A 20,573-nucleotide genomic window follows, 5' to 3' on the forward strand; every position below is an offset into this window, starting at 1 on the left:
TCTCACCCTCTCCAGTGAAAAGATCCAACAGTGGCATTCATTCTATCATCTACTTTCCGGGTGGCCTTCTTGCCCATATTTTTTTATTTTCTCTTTTCTTCCCATCGACCAACATGCTCGTTTAACGATTATTGATAAGATCACAATCGTTAAATATATTTCTCACATTCGCTACCAACAATCGCTTACTATTTTTCTCTTCTATCAATTTTCTCTTTTTCAATAATGTCTTTTAATATTCAAGGACAGACAGGCTGGGCGACTGTTGTGGCCATCCCCCTCTGGTACCTCTGATCGTTTCTGAACCGGGTATGGAGCCAGACCTGACGATTGAGACTGAATTCTCTCACTCACTGACACTCCTAAATAAATTAGATCAATCCACCTCGGGCCTTTTATAGACCAGATACAGCGGTATCCAGGAAGCTTCGGGATCGTCATCCCCCTCTGGTACCTTTGCTCGTTTGCAAAAGAGGCCGGGATGGAGCTAGTCCACCAGTGGGCAGCTCATAGGTGGGATAACTTCCCTTCAGTTATCATATGGACCCAAATGCTGACTTGTTATCTCACGAATAGATGGCCCACTCCCGAGGAGAGGATCAATCTCCTCCATGCTGGAGTCATTCCACCGGGAACTTCTACTTCCTCGGACTCTGCAAACGAGCATACCGAGGAGGTGATCATAATGGTCGACCAGCCCAGGTACGTTTGGCCCGCCTTAAGTGAAGCGCCTCATGATCCGTAAATGAAGTTGCTGACTTCTTGAGTAGCTGATCCTTTTGCTTTCTCTTTTCGATCGTTCACACGAGCATCACAAAATCGATGGGAAGTGCAATACTGCCGTGCTTGATACAGCAAAGGCAAAAAGTGAAGGAGACCGAGAGGTAAGTGTGTCTACTCCTTGCCTATCCCAACTCGCAAGTCCACTTTTCAAGGTTGACATGTGTGTGTCGAAGCAGAAAATTCGGGCCACATTCTCCTTTCTGGCGCGGATGGAGTCTCACCCCTTGGACATGACCTCTTGCACAGTGATCGAGTATGACCAATAACTAGAACCATTTCGGGAGCAAGACCTGAGATGAACGCACATTTGACAATTTAGCTCACTACGAAGGCTCACGTGCTGGTGACCACATAGCTGGGCTCTGGGTTTGGTGTCTGGTTGTGAGTCTAACTGAATTGGAACCATGTATTGGAAGTGAAACAGAGGAAGCATCCACGTGGTAAGAAAGTGTTGGGATTTGTATTCGATGATGTGGACAGGCCTGTACATATAATGCATCCCCTGGATAACGTGTCACTTGTCGGATATCATATGTTATTTACAAACCATCCGACTTCTCTCAGCTCACCTGCCGTAATGATTATTAACGAATTCGGTAAAACTTGGATCGGGCTTCGAAAATCCCCTGGACCGAACACAACACCGACAATATTGGGCATTACAATGCCCGTAGATGTTGTTGATTTTCTTCTTGTTGTTGAACCTGCTGGCACTTGGTGCCAGATATGTCCTCATTGGCTTCTCACAGCATCCGCACGCCCGTCCGCAACACCCCCCTGTCAGTACGCAGGCTTTGCTTCCTTCAAGCCATGCCAATGTCATATTGTGTCGTTTCCGGTATCGCATCAAGTTCCATTCTCGGATCCAGGCACCCCGTGGCTTTTTGTCAACCAGTTCCTGTAACGCCTGCTGATGGAGCCAGTATTCCTGGCGGAGTTTGAAGAGCTTTGTTTCGTACTCCTCAAGCTTGCCATCTCTAGCGCTGCTGCTGCTGCCTTTTTGCTCTCCAGGCGCTTCTTCTTCTTTTTCTTTCAGAAGTAAGATCCTCTTCTCTTCTTCCACGAAGTTCTTGCATTGGAGGATGGCAACCCCAATCAACTCTTCCATGTTGTACTTTCGAATCCACTCCTTCTGCGTCGCTGTCTCGGTCGGGGACGAGCACGTCTTTTTTAACGAGCGGATACGCGCCGCTAGGGGGTAACAGTGCAGCCGATCCAAGAGCTGTTCCAGCATGTTGACAGTGTCAAAGCACGATAGGTGAGTAGGTTTTCTGACTTCTGACCCAAGAGACAAGACAGTTCTGAGTAGAGATAGATGATGAGTAGAAAACAAAAATACTTTTATGAACGAAGAAGGGGTGGCCAGAATAATAAATCCTGTCCGTTGTTGCCTGTCTACCCATCGATCCGGATTTGTTCTAGTAGGATCATATTCACATCAAAACTTTGGGACGCATTCAAACCTATTAATTAGTACTAGTAGATTTATTATTGGGGACCAATTTTCTTATTTAGGTGACAGGAACAGTCATCCTTCGAGATCAATTCAGCATGAAATAAATATAGATGGGAAGATCGCGTGCACAAAAATCATGGCACTTTAATAGGGTGTGCTGGACCATATTAGCTATAGCTATAGCTATAGCTATCTATAATAAAAACTAATCAGAGAAGGTCGCTAGTAGGGATTGTCGACGAAGACGATAAACCGATTGGATTTTGACTAGAACTAGAAACCTTCCTAGTATGACGTGAAGAAAACGAAAACGATGGTGATTGAGAAAAAGATCTAAGTAGAAGATGAGAGGACAGGCTGGTTTTAATTAAAGCCCCAAAATCATGGTGGCGAGCCGATCAGTTTCCATCTCCGTCCTTCCTTTCTTTGTCTTGGGTATTTGCTTGGTTTACAGGTGTGATCACTACCTAACCACCTAGGTCTCCTAGGTGCTGGCAAGGATCTCGTAGAGAAAAAAAGAGAGAGAGAGAGAGAGAGAGAAAACAAAAAAGCCTTAAATTTATAATGATTCTAAGAAATACATATTCTTAATATTTGACTAAGCTTGCTCTGATGTATTTCTGTTGTTTATTCCCTTAATTAGTAGATCCACGGAACAATTACATCTAGACTAGATAAACTATATACGACCTACTTCCTTATCTATTATATACATACCTTGTCATAAAAAAAAAGCCTAAGAGATAATGAAGGTAATTACGTCCTCGACCTATCTATCTTAGCCTATTTAATAAGCTAACCTATATCTTTATTGATATCGATTATACTTACCTTATTTATAGATAGATATTCTTTACCTTTAAGAGAGAATATAAGCCTGACTGTCTATCTAATAGGCATCAAGCAATACAGAGTAAATAGCATCTATCTCATGAAGAAAGGAATTCCAGCCATTAAATTATCTCTACTGTTCCCATTAACATATACTATAGCAGATCCCTTCTCTGTCTTCTGTCTGTCTTCTGTCTGCCCTTCCTCCGTTCATTTAAGTGTATATGTTTAAACGCAGAGCGGTTGCTCAGCCAGTCAGGTCTATATACAGTACTCCATACAGTACTCCGGAGTCCCCTTGTCTAGATATCTAATGCCAGGTATATTATTAGCGAGACATCGACTACTCATTTCATCACCCCCAAGTCCCAAAGCTAACTACTGGTTAAGGTTATTACCAATCCTGTCGATTGCAAGACAAGCCAAACGCCAAGCAAGCTGGAATCTCCTGGAGTTCTCCTGACATGTCGTGTCTTCTGGAATGTGCAGGATGATTGATTAGTCATCGCGGCCGCCAGCGGCCGCCCGGCGGCCGACGCACCGCCCACCAATGAGCTGAGCGGAAACTGCGCACGGGATACTGATGCTAACTGATTTGGGTAAATAGTAAATACTCAGTGCTCTGTACCTGCAGCGTTTCAGGGCAGGTGCAGGTGCCTCCTGGGTAAGTGCAACCGACATTCCTGAAACACATAAATAATACCTAGGTACGGAGTACATACTTAATGGACTGCTGACACGCATCTGTCAGCTTCTGTTGTTCTTCTTGCAGTCAGTCAGGCAGTTCGACTGATAGATAGGGGCAGGCCTGACAGCATTGCTCGCGTTTACTATATAACCTCACCCTGCCGCCTGGACGGAATCTTGATCGGGACAGGTACTCGAATACTCGGCCTCGAATTCTGTTCTTTGTTTTCATATTCTCTTTTCTATCTTCTTCTGATTATATATACCCCGTGCGATATGTCCACAACAACAATAGTGATAATCGGCGCCTCCTTCGCCGGCCTCCAAGTCGCAACCGGCCTGCTCAAGAGCCTGCCTTGCTCCTCCGGCAAGGCCAAAATCAAGGTCGTCCTCATCGACCCCTCCGAAAAATGGTACTTCAACATCTCCTCGCCGCGGATCGTCGCCAAACCCACCGCCTTCCGGCCGGAGCAATACCTCCTTTCTATCGAAGAGGGTTTCGCAAAGAAGTACCCCGCGGAATCGTTTGAGTTTGTGAAGGGACGGGCGACGGGTATTGATCCTGTCGGGCGCACTGTCTCCGTGGACGTGTCCTCTGGGGGTGGCTCGTCAGTGTCCTACGGATACGACTACCTAGTCATCGCCTCAGGCAGCTCAACCAGCTCTGCGACCCAGGGTCTGTACGTCCCGTTCAAACCGACAGGCAGAGGATCCGACGACCTCTCCGCAGCAATCAGCCACGCGCAAAAGACCCTCTCAGAAGCGAAGAGCGTCATCATCGGTGGCGCGGGGCCCATCGGCGTCGAACTGGCAGGCGAGCTGGCAGAAGCATGGGCTAGCCGTACAGGCGAGAAATCGATAACCCTCGTCTCAGCGAGCAAGCGTGTCCTGCCCATGCTGAAAGAAGCCGCGGGAGTCACGGCAGAGAAGCTCCTGTCCAAGCACGGCGTCAAGGTGCTCAAGGAGCGGAAAGTGGTCGCTGCCGCGCAGGAGAGCAACCACTGGACCGTCACGCTCGACAACGGCGACACGCTGACCGCAGACGTATACATCTCCAGCACGGGCGTGGTCCCGAATAACGGGTTCATCCCGCCCGAATTCCTGGACAAGGACGGCTGGGTGCCTGTAGATGAGCACTTCCGCGTGAAAGGCCAGCCCCAGAAACAGCAGACGCAGCGAATCTACGCCGTCGGCGACATCACATCCCACCCGATCCGCACCAGCATCAAAGTCGCCGAACAGACCCCCATCGTGGTCGCCAACCTGAAAGCTGACATCCTGGGCAGCGGCAAACGGCGCAGCTACGTTGTCGACAGCGAAAAGGAGAAGAAGAAGCTTGTCATGGCCGTTCCGGTGGGTTCGGCCAGTGGGACGGGTCAGATCATGGGGCTGACGCTGTGGGGGAAGCTGGTGTCGATCATGAAGGGGAGGGACTTTTTGGTGTCGAGGGCGGCGGGGATGGTTGGGTTTGGTTGATTAAGACCCTCTTTCTTGCTGCAATACCTATGATATGCTTTTGCCTGTCTTCTAACTTAGATGTATGTGCCCGTTCGTTTTCTCGCTATATCAGATACCACTGCTAGTTCATCGCTTTCGTTTGAGCATACCATACAATATACCTAGCAAACTATATACCTCTAGACACTTGCAAAGTTGATTTCTTTTCTATCTCAGTCAGTCACCTGACTGACGACTTAATAATGGGAATCTTATTTTCCGAGACAGAGTACCTGATAAAGCCAATGGACGGTTTCGAGCCAAAAAAAAAAAGAAAAGGAAAGAAAAACCCAAACCAGTAAAGAGTAGTAAAGAGTAAAGGATATCACAATTACAAAGAATAAAAGCAAACCATAACGAAAAGGAAACAGCCATTGGCAATCACAGCACACGCCTCCCAGTAATCCGTACCTCAGCAATAGCAATCACCAGCAATCCCAACTCAACAATTACCAACACCTTAAATATAGCCAGCCTACCCTGCCCTATCATCCTTATTGGAACTCGCACTCCTCTTCGACAAGAAGCTCCGGCGCGGTTTCCTCTCTGAAGTCTCCCCATCCGTCGTATCCCCATTCATAGAGTAGGCCGTGCCCGGCCGCCCTCTGTCGTCGGTAGGAATAAAATTGCTCTTGAGGACCACTCTTCCCTCGCCAATGTTGACCGTCTTTTCCCGGCCTGCCATGGACCCTTGGTCATCAACAAAGAACAGTGTCTCCCCCAGGACGTCGTCAGAACCAAACGTAGAGTGATCCACCACACGCAGCTGGAACTGCGCGTCGGCTGCAATATTCTGCACCCGGAACGTCTCGTGCGACGCATCGAACTGTACCGCTCCGCTGCTCGATTTGATCGCCTTCGTTTTGTGCACCTCCTTGGCACCCTTGGGCCCGAGCACCTTGACAATCACCCGCACATGCGCCGAAGATGGGAACCCCGTTGCAGAGAGGATAGTGAAAGTTGCGATTCCCAGTTCACCACTGCCTCCTCCAAACTGCGACGCCACGCTGCGGGTGCGGCTGTGGCGCCGTTGCATACTGTCCGGCGTAGTTGCCGGTGCCGCTGGCTCTGGAGGTGGACTAGCACCGTCCACGAGCACCGCTGGCGCGGCGCCATCCGCCTTGTGATTAGGAGTCCTTGGTCTTGGTGGAGAGTGCTCTTGGGGTGCGCTCGGAGGAGTTGTTGTAGTAGTCGCCGGGGCCTCGGCCTCGTCGTGGTCGTGGCTACGGAATCGAGAAACAATTCCACGGCCCAGGAAGGTGGCGCCTCTGACAACACCTCCGCCAACCATGCCGACACCTTTGACAGGAGCGCCCACGATCTTTCCAGGGGTCGCAAATGTCCCGGAGAATGTCGAGTGGCCCTGTCGGGACCGCGTCACGTAGGAAGGCTTGAAGAGCAGCTTCAACCGGATGACACCGGATTTTCCATCCAGAGGAAGCGTCACTTCCTTCAACTGGAAGGGTTCCAACGACTCCAGGTCAATCGGAACGCCACCCAAGTAATCGGCCTTGTCTCCAAAGTCCCAATCATAGACATCCACGCGGAAATCGGCGCCAATCCTTGACTTGACTGGCGTCTCGAAGAACTCATTCCAGGCCGGGTGCAGCGTCTTCTTCTGGACCTTGGTCTTGTACACTTCCTTTCCAGCCAGCTTGAACTTACAATACGGGTCGCTGTATCCGTTCCGATCGGCCGATGGCAGATCAGCAGCGTCAAGCACGTCAACGCGCAGGCTCCCCGAGTTGTTGATGCTTTCGCTCGGATCCAGCTTCATCTTGACGGGAATAAATCTGAGGCTGACCTTGATCTTGTTTACCGCTCCGTCATTCGACCGGAGAGTTAGTTCTGTGGGAGTATACTGTAACTTCGTCAGCACTGACGACTGACAACCTCTCACGGATGTAACCAGGGGAACCTACCAAGCAGCGCTGCAAGGTCTGCAACGTCGGTCCAGTCATTTTGGCGATCGTGTGCGATTCGTCCTCATCCTTTTCATTAGTCCTCTGGACAAGCCGGAGAGTGATCTCAGACACGTCCAGTTCGCGGACAAAAGCATCACCAACTGCAGACAAGTCAGCACCTTTCTCTTGTGTAAACACATACGAAATACATACTATCTGAAAACGTCACGTGACTCAAGTCTTTCGATTTCACCTTGGGTGATGTGTACGACGGGAACATGTGGTCATCCAAGACGACCTCGAGCTGCATATTAGGATGTGACAATTGGCCTTCGATCAGTTTGAAAACAATCAAACCGGATTCTGCAATCGTTAGCCCAGTTTGACAACAATGGTGAATTGCATACATACCGTATTTCTGAAGATCCTCTGCTCCGATGTAGATCTTCGGGATCTCCTTTGCGGATGATGTGATAGAAACAGTCTCCGGATTGGGGACAGAATCGCCATTGGGGAGGAGATTAGACCTGGTGGTCTCTATGCTGGCTCGGCCGTTTGCCTTGGACGGCTCCGCACTGGCCTGCGAGATATCGCTCTTCGGTCTAGTCGAGTCGCTCCTCCTCGACAGAGAGGTGGATGGTCGGCCATCACTTCCTTTCTGTTCATCTTCCTCTGCTTCCTCGCGCTCTTCTTCGGGATCCACAACGGGCAACGTGGGATAGAAGGCAACAGTGTAGTGCAGGTGGCCTTTGACCTGACCCCGGCCATGAAGGCGAAGCCCACTGGTCAGGAGCTGCTTTTCGTCGTCGACTTCGTATTCCCCGTTCTCGCCCTCCCGAATGTAATCCGCTAGCGAGAGCTCAACCTCACCAAGAGTCCGGTCTTTACCCATGCTCTCTTCGTCCATGACTTCCAAGGTGAGCTTTTCCCGAGGACTGTGAACGGGCACGTAGACCACTTCATCCCACTCAGGGTTGAGGTTGTTCCTGAAGGTGACCGTCCGGCCCTTGGGAATACCAGACAGCAGGACGCGAACGTAGGGATCGGACTTGCCCACGGCCTCCAGGTTGCGCAGGTCGGTGGCGCTCTTGAAGTGCAGCCGGACGACACCAATGGGGTTGATGTAGCCTGCGCTGCCCGCCACGCCCCGGAGCGCGACGGGCTTCCAATCGAGCGTCATCTTGACCCGACCTGTCTTGGTTCCAGCCAGTTGATACCAATCTTGACCTTTCTCCATCATCTTGAGCATGTCATTCAACTTGATCTGGTATTTACCGATGATCGGGTCTGTCCCGAGATCTCGGTCGTCTTTGATCACGAGCCCCAGGCGGGCGCTCTTTCGGTCGGTGATGAGCAGTTCTTTTGACGCATTCTGGAAGATCGGGTTGTTGGTCCGCTTGAGCTTGTTGGTGACGTGTACCTCCTTTCCATTCAACAGGAGGACCGCATACGGGTTGAGAGCGCCAACCAGACTCTTGCTGCCGTCCAAGTCCTTGGCTTGCTCGACCGTAAATCGGGCAATGCCGGTGTTCAGCTCGGGAGGCGGTTCGAGCTCGCCATTCTCCAGCTTCCTCCCTTCAAGGATGGGGAAGAAGCGGACGTCGGCCTGTAAAACACCGCGATTCCGCCCGCTGTACAAAATATCCAGATTGAGATTTTCATGCTCATGTTCCTCCTCAAGCCGGTCAAGGGGGAAAGTGGCGACACCCAATTCCTTGTCTTTCCGGAAATCATTGTAGTCGTAGACGTGGACCGTCAAGGAGTCGCTAAACGACGTGATGATGATGTAGAGCGTCTCGTTCCAGCGCGGATTGTCTGTGTCGTGGATGACCTTGGTCCGTCCCAATTCGTTTCGGCTGTTGATGGAGACGACGGCGTACGGATCGTTGGTGTTTGTTCCCAATCTATCGGAATTCCTCAGGTTGACAGCTCCATGAAGGGTGATGGCGACGACGCCGATCGCCCGGTCCACCGGATTACCCGCCAGCATCTTCGCAATCTCGATCGGGAAGACATTGGGTTCGTACATCATCGGTCCCAGATTGCCATGGATCTGTTCCTTGATAAAGGACTCCAGGCCGGGGATGAAGTTGATATCAAAACCCAAATGTTCCCCACCAATGGGCTTGCACACATAATCGATCTCGGGCCGGCCCAAAAAAGAAAAATCGACGCGTTCAATGTGGGGGAAGGGGATCTGCAGCTTGAGTTTCACCCTCATCAGACCGGAGCAGGCAAAGTCCTCCACAATGACGTCGAGACCCTTGCTCACCACACCCTTGCCGACTCGCACTTCGAGGACCACTTTCGGGTTGATTTTTTCCTTGAGCTGGCGTGCAGTCAAGTCCATCGTATCGTTGGGCGTGAAGCTGAATTTCCAGTCCATGATCACCGTATCCACCTCCGTCCTGGGGTAAGTCTTGACATGTTCCAGCCGAGGGGGTTTGGTTCCCAGAATGAAGGTCTTCAGCCGCAGGCTGTCGAGGAAGCCGGGAGTCGACGTGCTGAGGACCTGATCGACCGAGTTGATGATGCTGTCGCACAGCACTGGCGCATAGATTGGCCAGAATTTCACCAGGAAGCTGTTAATCCACTCCAGGCTTTCGGTGTCCGTCTCCAGCCGTTGCTTCGCCAGCTCCCGACGGATGTCATCGCGGAAATTGCGTCGAACGCGGCGGATGGAGGTTCGGTAATACGTGCCACAGGTCGCCATGACGATAAGAACCCAGCCAAGGCCCCCTCCCAGTACAGCGACGATCCAGGATGCTAGACAGGCGAACACGATCACACCAGCGTTGTGGTACCAATCTGGAGGCCATCCGTTAGAAAACGCTCGACGAGACAAACTCGCAGACACTACCTACCTCCGAAAAATTTATCATCCAGCTTGCCCTCCAGGGAGGTCCGATGATCTAGCAACGTCTCTTCCTCATTTTCGTGCTCGTTTGGTTGCTCGAACCGTGGAGCCCATCCGGTCCGGTCTCGGGCCCATCGCATATCCTCTGTCAAGTGTCCATTGGCTTGTTTCTCCTCGTCTTTGGTCGGAGACTGGACGACAAGGTCTGTGGATTTGGCGGGGGAAGGCAGGTCATATTTGTCGGGGCCTTTGACATCCTGTGAGAGAGAACATCAGCAACGAGCGAGATTGGAGTGTGCGACCGGGAATTAGCACTCACCAGATCTGATACGACCGCTACTCCCTTGGGCTTTTTCGGGTTGCTGAAATTCGGCGGAAGAGCCTAAATGAGATCGCGAAAGATTAGCAAGGAGTCAGACGCTTCGGCAAATGTCGTGCTTACCGATTTCGCTGCCGCGGCCTTTTCCTCAGGAGACGCATCAGGGTCGAATTGGAATGCTGGCGCGCCGGCCTTACGGCTCTCCTCGACCAGCTCCTTTTCTGTCGTCTCGGCTTGGATGTTGGGTTGAGGGTCTGGGGCAGCTGCCTGAGGAGTCTCGATGGCCCCTTGGGCCTCCTCCGTGGTGGACGCCATTTATTGCTCTTGCTCTACCCTGCTGGGCAAACGAGCCCTCCCGAGGGAGAAAACAGGCTGCGACACTTCAATTTCAGCAATTGACCTGGTAGTCGCTTGGAGTAGCTTTGAGCTGTTAAATGGGGGACGGAAGAAGGCCACTGGTCTTGCTGGCAGCTTGTGCCAGCCTGTCGACGTCAGAGTGGTTCCAACTCCAAGACGGCGGCTCTTGGCCGCAGAGCGGAACTGGCAGCGATCGAGGGGAATGAATGGGTTGGTTGAAATCAACCCGATTGCAGAGTCACTGGGAAACCTCCCCCATGAAAAGAAAAGGAGAGAAAAGAAGGACGGTTCTCAAAAACTGAGTTGTGAGGTGGTATTGTTTGTCAAAGAGTGACCCCAGGAAGGAGGCCGAGGGCAGCGCCGTCGTTGGTCCGACCGGAAAGCTGGGATCGCTGGATTTCTCCAGAAGCGCTTGCCTTAGCTTGCAGTGGATACCTCCGCCTGTGGCTGGTGCGACCCGTCGTAAATCCGCTGCAGACGAAGTCTGAGGAATGATCACTGCACAGAAATCGTAGCAAATTAGCAATAAGGAGGGAGTAATCCACGGAGCAGCGACATCCCAAGTAATGCACACAGTGACGTACCCTATCCTTTTTAGGCGGTAGGGGGGAACGCACGAGCAGGAGCAAGTTAGCAACACGGCGCTATTATCACGGCCTATTCCGGAGGCGTGCTCAACTGCTCCACTGGCTCTGGATCCGCTGTGGAAATCGGAGCCAGCAATGCGACGGCGCGAAGATCTATCGACTCCAGCCACACAGCCACAGCAGGCTATCCTGCAAACGCCATGGATGGTTGGAGCTGGACATGACGGGAATCCCAAATTAAGGTTGAGATCAAAGAATTGGTCGATGCAAGAAGGACGAAAACAAAAGTTAAAAAGGAAAAAAGAAAGAAAAACCAGACTCGGTGAGATCGGACTGCGCAGACAAGGTTTGGGGTTGGCTGCATGCAGTTCTCTCGTGTTTGCCTAAAAAAAGTCTACCTAACTACTCCACTCTTGCGATCTTCTCTCGTCCACAGGCTGGAATCGATCTGATTTTCTTTCTTTTCTCTCTTTGTCTCTGTGGATCGTGGGAAATTATCTGACTAATATTTCCCATCCAAGTGAGCAACAAGGACGGAGTATACAGAGTCTAGGCTGCAATATTCTTCAATTGAACGGCAGAGCCCGCCTGCTTAGGTACCTATTCCATTGCCGAGGTTAATTCTAATTCCTCTGTGACCTGTCGCCTTCTCTATCCTGCACTGTAATTTATCGCAGCCTAGAACGTCACACAAGCCATGCATATTGCATGCACGACAGGGATGGACTCCTGGACGTGGCGCGCCACACGGCCATGATTTATTTTAATTCCATGGCCCACCTGCAATATTAATAGTTCATACCATGCTGGTGTTGGGCTAACTAACCGCGCGGAAACGAGCTGATGGGTTGGGCTAGTGCTGCCGATCGGAGAATCCAGCGAGGTGGATCGAGGCGATCTTCAGCCCCTTGGCCTGGCCTCCAGTCTCTCCTTCATAAGTTCATTCAGGGTTAAGAAGTTCAGTAGGAATGCTTCTGTACGGGCTTGCCTGACAATTGGAAGATTGGAAGATTGGAAAATGATATTCTACAAAAACTATGGAGTACTCCATATAAATGTGTCTGCGTGATCATCTGATCTCGATCACGTGTTGATGCCGTCGACGGTATAGGCTGGTTTCCTCGTGCATTTGAGGTCATCTGCAGTTGCACGATACTACCATTCGTGCCTCTGTAATTTCTTTTTCTTGAAGTCCTTCTTCTCCAATCACTTTAAAGTCAAGACACGAGCAGGAAAAAAAATAGATCCTCAGCTTCCCCGCTACAAACCCCGCCCATGCTTTGGGTCAGTTGTAGGAATGTCAATTTAATTGACTGCATGACACTTCGTTCGTCTTTTTTTTTTAGTTGCATCTTTATCCTCACACTAGAAAGTCTTCAGCGCTTTTTATCTTACGTTTCACTGGGTGCGTGCTGTACGGAGTACATAGACACGCTTGGCAATTATTTCCAGGCAGAGGAATTGGCTTACTGAATAGGAGCTGCTGCATGGAGACATTGTGTGTCACGTGAAATTAATTATATCGTAGCGTCCTCCGTAGAGTTGAAGATTTAATGGGGCCTCAGGCATTCACGGAGCACTATGGAGTACGGAGTACCCTCCAACTTGACCGGTAGTGGGCCGTACCCTGCCTTCATCTCATCAAGCCTGGACTAGGCAGAGACTACGGAGTAGATACCTTCTCATGGTGGCCCTATTTATACCGACAACTGGTGGTCTAGGGGTCTAGTACGTTGTACTCCGTACTCTTAGGGGGAAGTAATAGATTATCTAACCTATCTAGGGAGGATAATCTAGCTATATTAAATCTACAGAGTAGAAGACTATTAGTCCCTAATCAACTGCTAGGCTATTAGTTAATCAAGCAACTCTCCCACCTAAGTTAGTAAGTACTCCGTACTGTAGGCATATATCCTAACCAAAAATCAACTTTTAGAAACATCATCTGGTAGGGGTTCCTACCTATTATAACCAAGAAGTCTTTGATACTTCATAAAAGGCTAGGGAATAGCAGTAGATGGTCAATTAAAGGCTCCTAGGCAGCGAATCAGGGGGCAGCACCCTGAGTATTTCTTGACATCCCAGGAGTATCGCATGAGTAGTCTACGAAACTAGCGAACCAAATGATTTAATTATAAGTAGTCACTACACTACGGTACAGCACTGTAATAGAACATTGCCCAGCCAGAAGCTAATTAGCAATTAATCAATTGGCGATGCTTCAACTTACTAATAATAATAACCACCTGACTAGCCCGATTCCTTCTTCCTGATATATTACCTCAATCTTCGTGATCCCTCCCAAGCTCGGCTTTTAAATTTAGCTACAGCAAGACAAGACTACAGAATAAAAAATTAGGTACGGAGTATTCCGTAGTTACCAGATTCCGAGATTTTGCTTACCTAACGCAGAGTGCGGGGTATTCCGTGAAGTAATACCGACTTGGGCATTTCCCCGTGGATTAGTGAATATTAATATTTATGAACCTTGTCAACCTTGGATAAATTTGTTATTATTGGCCGGCAGAACATTGACCAGCTGGATTGATCGATGCTGTGGTGTCATGTTTGCAGCGGAAGAGGTGATCTGCCCAGCCTCCAGGCTCCAGTCTCCAGTCTACATACCTTCTAGACCAGTGTTTTTCCACATGCGTTTCATTTTAATTAATCACTTCACCAGACCTCGTTAGGACTACATAACTGCATCTGTCTGATGTATTCCTAGTATTAAAGCAAAGGCAACCACGCCAAAATAGATCCTCTGCTACATACCTACGAGCCGTATATACATTATCACCTGGTTTGATACCACCATGTCCCTGCAGAACCCACCCAGAGCGCTGTTCTTCGACATCTTCGGCACCGTCGTCGACTGGCGCTCCTCGATCCACCGCGCCCTGACTCAACGTGCTCACCACGCCCTGCACGATCCACAGCGCAGCCTCTCCCCAACGCTACGAGAGAGGCTCTCCGCACTGACAGACCACGACTGGCACGTCTTTGCGTCCGAGTGGCGGCACTCATACAAGATCTTCACGCGGACGTACGACCCCGGCGCACACGAGGAGGAAGGCTTCGTCTCGGTGGACCAGCACCACTGGGACGCGCTACGAAACTTACTCCAGAAATGGCAGCTCGCCGACGACAATGGCGGCTGCATCTTCACCGACGACGAGATCCGCGCGCTCGCCCTGAGCTGGCACTATCTCGACCCCTGGCCGGACAGCATCGAGGGCCTGGCGCGCCTGAACCTGATGTTCGAGACCTCGACCCTCTCCAATGGCAACGTCAGTCTGCTCTCGGAGCTCTGCAGGCACGGCCCGCTGCCATTCAAGCACGTCACGAGCGCGGAGGAGTTTGGCGCGTACAAGCCGTCGCCGGTTGTGTATGATGGTGCAGCCCACAAGCTGGGCCTGGAGCCGGCAGAGTGCGCGCTCGTGGCGGCGCATCTGGCTGATCTGAAGGCGGCCAAGGCAAGGGGGTTCCAGACCATCTATGTGGAACGACCGCAGGAGGAGGATTTTACGGAGGAGGAGGTTGCGCAGGCGAAGCAGGATGGCTGGGTGGATATGTGGGTGGAGCTGAAAGAGGATGGCTTTCGGGAGGTTGCAAAGCGATTTAGAGACTTACTCTGGAAGACTTAAAGTACCTAGTATGATCATGATGCGTCTGTGTGTATGATATGATGTGATGTGATACGATATGATATGACACTCTACATATGATACAACAACTACAGCCAGCATCTACAGGGCTAAGATGCAAGATCGGGATTTAATAAATCCATTTCAATCTCGACCAGTCTAGCGTCTAACAGATACTTCCATCATGTCTTGTAGCTTGCAGAGTTGTCAGTCTTCTAATCCGGTCATTCAAAGTCCGATTGCAAATGCTTACACATCACCGCTTGCTCTGTAATCTTATCCGATGGTTCCGACCAGCAGCAGTAGCATTGAAATGTCAGTACGGCAGTATAATCTACAAATCTGTTCAGCATGAGCTTCTTTTACGGTGAATATACCTGGTAGAACAGTCTTTTCAAGTGTGTATCTAAGTGGTGGTTTCCAATTCTATTCTTTTCTGTCGAAGTCACTGATTACCTCCTCCGCGCGGGGTAGATATCTGCTCCACCATGGCGGGGGAGGTACGAACATCCCGAGCATCCCCCCCTCTTGATATCAATCATTCCGCACAGCAGAATACCTACTTTCTCAACTACTTTCTTGACGACATCTCTGATTATAACCTGTCAGAACGCACCAGCAATCTACCACCACGCCGACGCAGACGGCCACTTCCGCCGCAAAGCCTCCGTCTTCCGCTCCTTCATTCCCTCCGCGGACTTCCCGCCTGAGAAAGACCGCTACGTGCTGTACCTAACCCTGACCTGTCCCTGGGCGCACCGCACCAATATCGTCCGCTCACTCAAAGGTCTGGAGTCACTCATCCGGCTCGTCGTTCTCGACCCGGAACTCGGCCCCGACGGGTGGTTCTTCTCCGGCCGCGACGGCACCGCCGCGAAGGACCCGCTCTACGGCTTCAAGTTCCTCAAGGACCTGTATTGTACCTCAAGGCTGACCCGTCCTATGACGGGCGCTACACAGTGCCTGTCCTCTGGGACAGGAAGAAGGAGACCATCGTCAACAATGGGAGCAGCGAGATCATTCGCATGTTTACACTGCGTTCGATAACTTTCTTCCGGTCAGTCTGCGCGAGCACAACCGTCCTGGCGGAGGCCTCTACCCACCGCACCTCCGCGCTGACATCGACGGCATGAACGATTGGGTATACGACGCGATCAACAACGGCGTGTACAAGACCGGCTTCGCGACCACGCAGGCCGCCTACGACGCAGCCGTCTACCCGCTGTTTGCAGCGCTGGATCGCGTCGAGGACCATCTTGCCCACCCGGATCACCAGCCCTACCTCTTTGGCGAGCACATCACCGAGGCAGACGTCCGGCTGTAACCATCGTCTGGTTCGACGTCGCGTATCATCCGCTCTTCAAGTGTAATATTAAGATGATCCGTCATGATTACCCGCGTATTCATCGCTGGCTGCGACGGCTGTACTGGGATGAGTCGGAAAGGACGAGGGGAGGGGCGTTTAGGAAGACTACGGCGTTGGAAGTGGGGTGTTTCCCCCTGCTTTCAAACAGTCTGTTCTGTGTGCAACCTGACTGACTGATGTCTGCAGTACAAACGAGGCTACCTAACCGCATTATGCAGAAAGCACGACCAGGGAAACGTGGACATGATCGTCCCCGCTGGCCCTATTCCGGATATTCTTCCTTTGGAAGATGAATGAAAGTTATCTACCTCGGTAGCTAGCTGTCATCATCAGCAAGAGCAGCAGTTCAATTTATAAGCTAGCTGATATGCGATGAGATCTTGACGCCAAACTCATATCCCTCTCTCATATCTGTCTGCGTGTCGAAATTGGAAGATTGTAACCTGCAATGGTCGTCAGAAAGGTACTGTATAGTCCTCTCATCATCAATGAGGAAGGTCGGGTTTGAGGAACTGTACTTTACATACTGTATGTATGTACATACATCTAGCCCTGGATACATACTACAGACCCTTTACTCCTAGTGCCTATATTTGGATATATTTATTATCTATATAGGCATCAGAAACAACGAATTTCAATGAAAATCCTAGGATGAATATGGAATCCAGGACAGGACAGGATGAGGGTCATTAGGTTCGTTCGGGCCCTAATTCACTATTTGGGAATATATGGGTTATACTCTGACAGTCACTTTCTTTGCTTTTTGGTTCTAGTGAAGTTGAATAAATGCAGCCATACTGTGCATAATACGTGCTGGTGAAGGATTCGAGTAGAGAGTAGAGTATTCTTTTGGAAAGGGATAGAGTCATTTCATGTCTTCTTCATGTCTTCATTTACTATTCTCTGCTCCGAGGTGACTGTCGAAGCCGCCGTTACCGCAGCTTCTTATCTGTCTTATCATTGGTATAATACATACATATGAATGCGGATTCAGCAAATGTCGCATTCAAAGCTCGTCATCATCCAGAGAATTAAGTACGTGAGTTGCTCCGGTTTCGGTTACTTCTCCTCCACCGGCCCGTACGCGTCCGCATCCAGCGCATTCATCTCCTCTTCTTTCGCGTTCAGGTGGCGGAACAGAATGAAGAAGAGGCAGCCAACGGTAAACGACGCGCAGGCCAACCCCACGAACATCCACAGGATCGCCGGGTCGTAGGCCACCGGCGTCAGAGCCTCACCAATCGCCGAGCCAAACGCGGTCGTCAGCAGGTACATCGACTGCACGAACGACTTCATGCTGGGCGGCGCCTTGGTGTACGCATACTCCAAACCAGACACAGACGCGAAAATCTCCGAGATACCGATAAGAACGTATGCTGGCGTCTGGATGGCGATGTGCACATTGTTGCCCTGCGCAACTCCGTTCACCTTCGAGGCATCACACAGCGGTGCTTCGTAGCACGGCCCCGCGGAGTAGATGAGGTGCTGGACAATAGCGGCGTACATCATCGCCAGCGACGCGACGATGAAGCCGAGCGAGATGCGAGAGATGGGTTTGAACGGTATGTGCAGCTTGCGAAGCAGCGGGTACACCAACAGCTCCAGGATCGGAATGAAGACGATGATGGCAATGGGGTCGAAATTCTGCATCAGATCGTTGGGGATGCCGTGGCCCTGCATCTGACCCGCCTGCGTGACGAAGTTGTTCGAGAACTGTCCGTACACCACCCAGTAGATCGGGTAGAAGCAGAACACACGGCAGGCCACCAGCGCTCGCTTGACCTCGTCGACGAAGCGGTCGTCCCACCGGAGGTTGGTGCGACCACCGTGGGCCGCCTGCCAGCTGGGCTTGGCGGCATCCATATTGCGGTGGAGGATCATCATGCCCATCACGCGGAATGCGTCGGTGATGATCGATCCCTGTGGTGGGCGCACGACGTAGAATTTGCGGCCGATGATCAAACAGGCCGTTCCACACACGAACATGCACAGACACAGCAGATAGGCAGACCAGAAACCCACATCCCGCTCCATATATGGGGTGGCCAGCAGCGAAAGCGAACCGATGTTGATACAAGCGTAGAAGATCATGTAGATCCGTTGGACCGTGATGGCCGGGTCGATGATGACTCGCTCACCCTTGGCTGTGGTCTTGATGGCCATCTTCCTGCGCGTGTATTGATCCGCAATCTGATTCGTTAGCCTCGATCAGAAGCAGTGCAGGCAGGTATCATAGGTAGATATCGTACCAACGGCGCCACGTTACTCTTGATACCACCCGTTCCCAAACCAATAATAATGATCGACACAATGAAGCCTCCCAGACCGGCCCCATGCTCGAGAGACACGGGAAGCGAAGTAAACAGGAGGATCAGCAGACCAACCAGATAGACAATGCAAAAGACCATGATGGTCTTGTATTTGCCCAAGTACTGGTCGGCGATGATGGCACCGATAATGGGGGTCACTATCACATCCAGTCAGTCAATGGCATTTTTAGCTGATGCATTTTTTTTTAGCAGAGATGACGAGGCACTCACCATAACACCAGAACTGGAAGAACGTCGACAGACCGGTCGCGCCCTCGTGTCCCATGCCCAAGGCACCACGACCCTCACTCCCGTCGAGCGGGCGCTGGATGTAGTTCTGGAAGAGACCCGACATGCCATAGTAGGTGAACCGCTCGCTCAGCTCGACGGCAGCCACCAGCCAGGCAGAGACGGGCAGATGCTCCGCGACATGTCTCAGCGTGCGCTTCTCATCCTCCGTGGGTTCCTCGCCGTCGGGAGTGACGGAGGGGGCCTTCTCGTCCACTTCGCCGACAGGCTCCTTGGGAGGATCAGCTTGCCGGTGCTGTCTGTGACGGTTGTCGTCAGTAAAACTTCCCCCGGGCTATCAGATAGATCACACTCACTGCGCAACCTCGTCTCCAGTCGACATATTGAAGATGTGTGTGCAGCACTGGAGGGCGGGAGATTGGGGAAGGAGGAGAGGGACAAGAAGTGTGCGCGCCTGACCTTCCTCCAGGCAGCGGTACCTTATATGGAAGTAATGCTATCGACTGCTCGCAGTCACCCACACACCACAGTGACCAGTGACACAGGCCGAGGCAGAAACCCCGCCAAGATCGGCGGGCAATTGATTCACAGGTCCACGCGACAAATTACCACGCGCACAGAGAGAAATCTCAGGAATCACCAGCGCTAGCTCAAGGTCGTCGGCGGGGTCCTTGGCTTGGCGGTTGAGCGGAGTCTCTGTACGGAGATAGGTAGATAGATACCGATGTAGCCCCCAACAGGAAGAAAATTTTACAAACTAATCGCACTACGCCGGTACGGCATATTTCTCCAAGCAGCCATCCAGGTTTCCTTCTCGAATTGTGCCTGATGGGCAGTCGAAGAGCCTGCGTAGAGGATCATTTGTATGTATACGGAGTACTGACGCGCGCATGCGACCTGCAGTGCAACGACAACGTGCGGCGGAATCACCACGATCTTCACATATCCTTATCTTTGGCGAATCGGCGTTCCCGCTCAGAGACAGCATGTGTTGGTTCTTTGTTCCTCCTCAAACTTTCATACAGTGGGCCGACAAGAGCATCCCTCGGAACCGGTCACGAGAGACAATCAGCTCAATTGCTCCTTCCCGTCCCTTCAAAAGGTCTGGTCTGGTCCCTGCAGCGTCGCAGTGCCAAGCCAAGCCTGACCCAAGCGTGGCAATTAATTCCCAGACCACCCTTCGTCCCCGAAGCCAGCCGATGCACTCCTCCTGAATCCCCAGATCTCCAACCCTGCATGCATCAAATGATTGCACATCGTGTTTTCCATTGCATAATAAAATACACTTCCCCGCGTTATGTCTCTGATATCTGACAGATTGCGTTGTGACAGCCCCTTTGCGGGGGAATATCCTCACGCGCAGATTCAATCTGGGAGTTCTCCTTACGCCGAACTTGTTCCTGTTCACGGGTGGGAACGCCGTCTAGTGCCAATGCCAAGACTTTTGACGGTTGCGTCCGCTGGTCGCAATTCCGCTGTTGACAGAGGAAGTCGAGTACGGTAGATTATTCTTCCCTCCGAACGCAATACTTAATGAACCGGCAGATCAAGTTGAGGACTCAGGGATTGTTAACTCATAGATAACTAATTATTATTCAAACAAATCCAGAATACCAACGGCATTCTCACGCGGGGAAACGACAGGACGACGGAAACAACAGCTAACTTCCGCACAGATTATTCCCCCCACCACAGCCTAGCCTAGACGTCCCGGGTCCGGACGT

The 20,573-nt window shown here is 51.2% G+C and overlaps 6 protein-coding genes across 6 annotated transcripts; 3 read left to right on the forward strand and 3 right to left on the reverse strand.

Annotated features, from left to right (window-relative positions):
* Window positions 1-481: 481 nt before the first annotated feature.
* VTN77DRAFT_6872 (uncharacterized protein) lies at window positions 482-1,049 on the forward strand (the record flags this gene model as incomplete). Its single annotated transcript, XM_069423198.1, has 4 exons — window positions 482-513; window positions 577-706; window positions 771-884; window positions 960-1,049. The coding sequence occupies 4 exons, from the start codon at window positions 482-484 to the stop codon at window positions 1,047-1,049; spliced, it is 366 nt and encodes a 121-aa protein (XP_069275890.1).
* Window positions 1,050-1,348: 299 nt separating this feature from the next.
* On the reverse strand, window positions 1,349-2,017 carry VTN77DRAFT_6873 (uncharacterized protein; the record flags this gene model as incomplete). The annotated part of the gene is made up of 1 exon (XM_069423199.1): window positions 1,349-2,017. The coding sequence occupies one exon, from the start codon at window positions 2,015-2,017 to the stop codon at window positions 1,349-1,351; it is 669 nt and encodes a 222-aa protein (XP_069275891.1).
* A 2,016-nt stretch (window positions 2,018-4,033) lies between these two features.
* On the forward strand, window positions 4,034-5,233 carry VTN77DRAFT_6874 (uncharacterized protein; the record flags this gene model as incomplete). The annotated part of the gene is made up of 1 exon (XM_069423200.1): window positions 4,034-5,233. One exon carries the CDS (start codon window positions 4,034-4,036, stop codon window positions 5,231-5,233), a length of 1,200 nt encoding a protein of 399 aa, XP_069275892.1.
* Window positions 5,234-5,729: 496 nt separating this feature from the next.
* VTN77DRAFT_6875 (uncharacterized protein) lies at window positions 5,730-10,649 on the reverse strand (the record flags this gene model as incomplete). Its single annotated transcript, XM_069423201.1, has 7 exons — window positions 5,730-7,115; window positions 7,177-7,319; window positions 7,372-7,521; window positions 7,570-9,966; window positions 10,023-10,272; window positions 10,335-10,397; window positions 10,458-10,649. The coding sequence occupies 7 exons, from the start codon at window positions 10,647-10,649 to the stop codon at window positions 5,730-5,732; spliced, it is 4,581 nt and encodes a 1,526-aa protein (XP_069275893.1).
* Window positions 10,650-14,091: 3,442 nt separating this feature from the next.
* Window positions 14,092-14,922, forward strand: VTN77DRAFT_6876 (uncharacterized protein; the record flags this gene model as incomplete). Its single annotated transcript, XM_069423202.1, has 1 exon — window positions 14,092-14,922. One exon carries the CDS (start codon window positions 14,092-14,094, stop codon window positions 14,920-14,922), a length of 831 nt encoding a protein of 276 aa, XP_069275894.1.
* A 2,428-nt stretch (window positions 14,923-17,350) lies between these two features.
* On the reverse strand, window positions 17,351-19,231 carry VTN77DRAFT_6877 (uncharacterized protein; the record flags this gene model as incomplete). The annotated part of the gene is made up of 4 exons (XM_069423203.1): window positions 17,351-18,481; window positions 18,541-18,758; window positions 18,832-19,148; window positions 19,206-19,231. 4 exons carry the CDS (start codon window positions 19,229-19,231, stop codon window positions 17,351-17,353), a joined length of 1,692 nt encoding a protein of 563 aa, XP_069275895.1.
* Window positions 19,232-20,573: the final 1,342 nt, after the last annotated feature.

Source organism: Rasamsonia byssochlamydoides, assembly GCF_041956645.1.
Source record: "Rasamsonia byssochlamydoides strain NRRL 3658 unplaced genomic scaffold VTN77scaffold_53, whole genome shotgun sequence".
In the NCBI taxonomy this organism is placed as follows: domain Eukaryota; kingdom Fungi; phylum Ascomycota; class Eurotiomycetes; order Eurotiales; family Trichocomaceae; genus Rasamsonia; species Rasamsonia byssochlamydoides.